Source organism: Dendroctonus ponderosae, unplaced genomic scaffold (assembly GCF_020466585.1).
Source record: "Dendroctonus ponderosae isolate FM_Combo_2020 unplaced genomic scaffold, Dpon_F_20191213v2 Dpon_F_20191213_3, whole genome shotgun sequence".
NCBI lineage: Eukaryota > Metazoa > Arthropoda > Insecta > Coleoptera > Curculionidae > Dendroctonus > Dendroctonus ponderosae.
The window spans coordinates 624,426-631,272 of NW_026018508.1; the positions used below are offsets into that span (position 1 = coordinate 624,426).

General features: G+C 32.1%; 1 protein-coding gene across 1 annotated transcript in view; it reads right to left on the reverse strand.

The window, feature by feature from the left end:
• The window catches only part of LOC109542549 (U6 snRNA-associated Sm-like protein LSm4), a 9,135-nt gene extending 2,643 nt beyond the window's left edge, over positions 1-6,492 (reverse strand). The window contains exons 1-2 of the mRNA XM_019911816.2: positions 6,329-6,492; positions 6,224-6,265 (exon numbers count right to left, since the gene is read on the reverse strand). Coding sequence (XP_019767375.1) covers positions 6,224-6,265; positions 6,329-6,331 — 45 coding nt within the window. The 5' untranslated portion in view covers positions 6,332-6,492. The remainder of the gene's footprint in view (positions 1-6,223; positions 6,266-6,328) is intronic.
• Positions 6,493-6,847: the final 355 nt, after the last annotated feature.

Consider the following 6,847-nt stretch of genomic DNA (forward strand, 5'->3'; position numbering starts at 1 on the left):
ATTTGCCCTGTTTGGCTCACACAATAAATCACATTGTTGAAGATGCTAGAATTGCGACAGCTATATCTAAGGTTTGTGAAATTGTGCGTTGAATAAAAAAGATACATATTAATGTATTACCTTATACCTTATGGCAATAAATGCATTAAAATATATCCCTGAATTTTATTACAATCCCTTCTTTAAACGGATTTTTTACAGTTAAAAGTCACAGTAATAGTAAATTTCGGTCTTAAAAAACTAATCGAAAATGGATACTTAAAATGTGTTTATACGTAGTCACTCAATATCGAGTCAGTCAATAAAATTTTGAACAGGCAATAGTTTCGATACTTTCAGAATACTGATATGAGTAGTGTTGTAAGACGATTTGGTTACTACTCATTTGAGTACGTATCGATACTTTCTCAGTATCGTATGGTCCCTAGTTAGAATAGCCATGCGAGTCGACCTATTCGAACTGGATAGGCACTACGAGAAGAAGAAACCAATATTCACTTCTGTAGAATTAGACAATAATAATGTAAAGTCCATCGAGTCAACTGTAACTATTGAAGGCTGTTAAATGTTGTAAAATATATATTTTACTTTCAAAATGAAATTAAGTTACATTTTACCTATTTCTTATTCATTCATAACTTATTACAACAAGAATTTTGAAATTATAAAGTGATTATTGGCATCATGCGTTAAACAAGTTCGATATTATGTTTTCTATGGTTTCTATAAATAATATGAAGTTATCACTTCCGTCGAGCGTCGTTAGACGCACACCCTTTTTTTTTATTAAGCCTTTCTAATCTTCAAGATTAATTTCAGATTTACAAAAACTAGACGTATAAATGTTTTTAACAAATATAAGTGTTTTTAAATTCTAAATTTTTAACCTGGAATCTTTGAAGAAATTAACTATACAGGGTGTTCGAAGAATGCGTTAGGAAAATTTTAAGGGTGATTCTACCTACATGCTAAAATAATGGTTAAGTCATGTAACAAAAATTCAAAATATGAATATTTTTAGAGTTATTACTTCAACCCACTTGGATTTAATTGCAATCGCAGCAAATTAAGTTAAATTTGACAATTAATAGTAATTATTGTATTACTGTTAAATTTTGACTAAAGTTCTATGCTGCATTTGAATGTAGCATTTGAATATGCTCGATCCATTTTAATTTAGTGGTTTTAGAGCACAAAAAATTGGTATAAATTGAACATCAAGGGCGGATCCAGCATTCAAGTCAAGGGGGAGGGGGGCATGTAGTAGAAGTTCAGTCTTTTGTTGTCAATGAAATTAGAAAAAATATCGTTAGTCGATATAAACCCAGCACAACGGGGGTCATGACTCGCCCCCCCCCCCACCGAATCCGCCCTTGTTGAACAGTGATACAATAATTACCATAAATTGCCAAATTTGGCACATTTTAGAACCAGATGACCTGATTTGCTGCTATTGTAATTAAATTCATGGATACTGGTTTGAGCGTGATAGAAATTTTGATGTCGATTTGTTCCTAAACAAAGAGGTTTTTTGAGTCGTGCGAAAAGCAAATTTCTTGGCTCATGTTTTCTAATCTTTAAAATCGCACATTACTTTTTGTAATAGATTGCGTGCCAAAACAGATATGCAAAAAAAATAATTTGGGTTTCAAGTAAAGTGTCAACTAGTGGTAAAAGTGGAGAAAGTTATTTTTATCAGAAAGTTGTGAATCACTAAGCTTAAACTCTCTACCGATTTTTAATTTGATTCTCGAAAAAATGTCCAGAATAGGACGAAAAAAAAGAAGGTTGATAAGCTGTAACTCGGAAAATATTCAGATTTAGAATTTTTGTTACATAACTTACTACCATTATTTTAGCATGTAGAATCACCCTTAAAAATTTCCTAACGCATAATGCGAGCACCCTGTATTTTTAGAAGCTTGAATGTTGGGTCCGGCCACCAATGATTCAATATTAAGTTGTAAAAAAAGATTAATTTTTCGAAGATTTTCATTAAGTTTGTTTCTTTTGTCTTTGTATACTTCGAATTTAGAAATGACGTGGTTTAAATTTTCATCGTATTAATTACAGTTACACTTCGCATTTTCGATTATTCCAATTCGAGCAAGCGAAGCAGCTAAATGATAGTGGTGTCTTCTCATACGATTGACAGTTACAATGAATCTGCTAAGTTTACGCTTGAAGTACCAGGGTTTACGACTTTAWGTATATTATGCCAGACCCTGGTCTGGTCTCTTTAAAATATTTGTTTTTAAGCTTTTCGTTTAAATCTGTAAACGAAACTGTGTGCAATGTCAGTTATTCCAGAGCCAGTAGCCTCTTTAGCAAGCTTGTCAACATTCTCATTTGCAACGATTCCCATTTCAACATGTGATGGAATCCAGAAGAAAGTGATGGAGGTTTTGTTAGTATTACCAGTGCAGAATCGATTGAACTTTGATTTCAATATCTGGATTCGGAAGTGAAGACTGAACCAGTTTTATTAATGGTCTTTTTACTGGGAATGTCAAGTTTGCCACCCTGGGAGGCAGAACCAACCTGAGGTAACTCAGTTCATTTACTGCCGCCTGTGAAAATGTTTAGTCCATCCATGTCAGAAAAAATCTAATTAAAAAGTTTCTTTGAGTAAATTACCTTACTGTGTATTAATCAAAATGGAAGTATAGATTGTAGGCCTGGGTAATTCAGTGACTTTTAAGGAGCTGGCGCAGTGCTGCGCAAATGGCTTGGTGCGCCACCTCAACACACCGGCGCAGTAACTCTATTTCGTTCTTTGAAAAATCATACTTAAACGATGAGTTTGACTTTGAAAAACCATACTTAAATGAGGTGACTTTTTTAGTTGTTTGGACAAAGTAGTAAAACATTACTCATAAAAAATGTCAATGACCTTCCTTTTTTTAGATGTTAAAATTCCAGTTTTGGGTCTCGTAAACCTTTAGGACACTTTAATAAATGAGTTATAACTCATCGGTTAATGAGTTATAACTCATCAACTCAGAGAGCGGCAACCACTTAAAAGCGCAACTCAACACAGTGTTACCCAGGACTTATACTCATAGATTGAACTATAATAATGGCAGGAAATACCAGCCTTCTCTCTTTTAATAATTTTGACATTATCAGCAATGAAAGACTACCGAAAAAAGAAAAAAATCATATTCGTTGACTTATAATTAGCTTTTTTGACTATAGTATTTGTTGATATTCTTTCGAGTTAAGGAACCAGAGGTAGAAGATAATTTAGACAAGAAACATTCACATAAGTCCAGTCAAACGAGAACTTGCGATACGTCGCACACTGGAATATTAACAATATAAAACTGATCGAAAATCAAAAAATCAAGTATGCGCTGGATTCTAAAAAAAAACTCGTAATTGACAAGTCGACACTATGTTTGTTTACTCTGCGTTGTCAAGCATTTGATTACTTGGCTCTCATTTTACGTCAAAGATACGACTTCTGAATATACGAAATTCTGATGTTTATGTGTAAATTCATCATTTTGATTCGATACTGTGTTCTTTTTACATGCAAACTGGGCCCGGATATAACATAAATGAAAAAAAATTTACACATTATATTTAGTTTCAAAAAGCGATAATATATTTTTAAAATTAAAAATTAAATTTATTATTGAAATTAAAATTAAAAATAAAACTAAACTTTTAACACCCTGTAACTTGGAAGCTTTGCACTCTCGGTCTTAGGTTTATGGAAACTTTCTGATAAAATGGCGTAAGAAATCACATCCTTAAATATTGCCGCGTCTTTTTTAAACATCCTGATGTATAGTTGAGGGATTGCAGTTTTACAGAGACAACAATGTAGCAGTTTTTTCCATTGCGCAAAAAGGAGCAAAAAGTAGCACCCAGTTTTATAACCATCAAAAAGCTGGATGTTTACTGAGTAATAAGTATATACAGGGTGTTTCGTAAATATGTTAAAATATTCTAACAGCGTGTTCTAGTAATTTAAGAAGGGGGTCTTCCTGAGAATTTTTTTAATTTGATTTTTCGTTGTTGAGTTATTTGATTTCCAAAATGGCGAAAAATATTAGATTTTGTTGTCTTCCTTTAAAACAGTTAAACATAGAAACTTCAATTTTGGTATACATAATAAGCTAATTGAGTGCCATTTTATGATAGTGTTCCGTGGTTCAGTTTGCTTTTATACAGGGTAGAAATGTAGAACCCCTACTTTTGTTTTGTTCAGAACTTTTTTGTGTGGACTTTTCTTCTTTTTCAACATAATTTTGTTAATTACTACAAGCTATTGACCAACTTTTTTATATCTTATTGTTTTTTCTTAAATAGTGCCAATGTACCTATTGTTGAAATTTGGCATTTAGAGGTTTTTGAATTAGAAATTTTACATTTATTTACTTCTAACTTGTAGGGCGCGCCATCAACATGACTTTTTAGAAGTTTTAGAAGAATTCAGTTTTTTTACGGTCCAAAAATTGGCTGCTAATTATACTTTTGACTAAAATATTTTACAAATAAGACATACAGCGTGTTTTTTTAGTGCGGTAGAGTCCATTATTTCCGATGGTGTTGAACTTTTGAAAAACACTTTTATATAAAAGTTGTTGACGCACAAAGTGCGCACATTTTAAAAATATCTTATATGATACAGAGGGTCTCAGAAAAGCGAGACAATATCAAAGTGTATGTTTTTAAATAGAACTACCCATTTTTCATTAGCTCATAGAATGCAGCTTGAAACGCTGCATATGCACCGTAGAATGTTTTTTTCTTACTTGCGACGTTGGCAGATTATCGCCATTTTAGTGAAATTTTTCTTAAAAACATGGTATCTAAAAATTCATTGTAGAAGCAAAAAAAAGCAGTTAAAGATACAAAAAAATACGTCTTTCCAATCACCACAGATCCGTCAAGAATTCCATTCAACCAAAGTACCAATACAGTGTACAGGGTGTTAACAATGTGGACTTCAATCTAAAACTTTTTAACGCAATATAACTTTTGTTTTTCAAATGGAAGTACCCGTATACGTCATTAGATAGACAATTTACAAAGTGACAAATTTGCATTTACACTTTAAGCTGTGAAATCAAATGTTTTCAAATTATAATTTATTTTATTTCAAAATTTCAAAAAGTTGCTACATTTTGTAAGGTGGCTATGGAGGTGAATAAATAAGTGTCACAAACACTCTATATCATATAAGATATTGTTAAAATGTGCACACTTTGTGCGTCAACAACTTTTATATGAAAGTATTTTTCAAAAGTTCAACACCATCGGAAATAATGGACTCTACCGCACTAAAAAACCAACCTATATGTGTTCTCCCTATCTTTCTTTATTTGTCAATGTGTGGGTTCTTTTATAGAAACGCATCAAGATGTGTTGAAAATGAAACGGAAGAATTTCATTTCCAGGTTTAAAAAATTCAAATTAAGCCTTTAAAAGATTTCGTTTCTCTTGATCGGCTTTTTATGGTAATCGTTATTGAAATAACAATAGGAGCATTAAAGTAATGTTAATATTTAAGGTTTTAAAATCTCCCTCTAAGTTTATAGTTTTTTCTTAGTTTAAATCAATCTATTTTAAATGGAAATAATGTTTTTATTTAGTTTTTAAATGCAAGCAATTTAAACATTAAATAAAACCTTATTCTTCAAATATGAAAGTTTGGGCATTTGGGCGCAAAACTATCAACGTAATTATTGGATCAAGTATACTTAGAAATTCCGGTGTACAAAATTGCAAAACATTGCACGCAATCATCTCTGAAATATTTGGCTGTTGCTGAATTTTTCAATAATCCTGTAGAATGCAGATAAACTGTTCATCCTTGAAAATATTAAATGTTTACTTGTTATATGATCCGCTTTTAAGTTAAACGTTTTTAAAAAATATCTGATTAAAAAACAATTTTGATCAGAAATTAATATCAAATACCCCAAGGTTCGTCCATGCAACGATGTAACTATTTTATGACCTCAGCCCCTCCAGATCAAAATCCTGGATTCGCCCCACTGGTGTTCATTTATATTCGTATTGGAATTAGATTTAATAATGGGCAATTTACATCAGTTGTTCATGTTTATGATAACAAATCCCGAAGAACATTTCTAGTTTCTAGGTACTCAAACTCCTTCGAATAATATAAAATAATACAATTAACAATATAGAACCACTGATAACCATTAAGCAAACGGCTTTAACTCAATTTGTACATGTCTCTTACCATAGGATGATTTTGAGCAGTTCTAAGTAGAGAAAGGGGCAGCTGAAACCAATTGAAACATTTTATTCCACACCCACTTTATGTACCCAAATAGAATTTACGTACCATGTCGAACAATCAAGCAAAACAGCAAGAAATTAACCTTTTAATTTGGCCTGTTTAGAAATGCGAATTAAGTTTGTTACACAGGTTGTTTAAGCTATCACCTTCTTTTTTTCTTCTTCTTCACTTACTACTTCACTGTTTGTCATTGACAAGCGTCTAACAAGAACAAGATGTGAGAATTCCCAATGAAATTGTTTCAAGAAACACCCGTGATCGCGTATGCGTGCCCTCTGTCAGTTATTTACGTCCCTAAATTAAAAATAAGGGGAAATTTTGAACAACTAGTTTTAATATAACTTCTACGAATTTCATGTCCGTTTGGGGGGGATCTAGGGATAGAGGCTTTATTCCAAGCAAGGTATATGTTTGCTCAGATATATTAAAAATCACTGAATTTGTAACAGAGACCTTTAATATCATGTAACGCTTCCAAACACAAACCTGATGCTGACCTAGAAAGAAAATGGGAACATGTCGATATATGTACTGACGTTATTACAAGAAAAACACACTCATAAA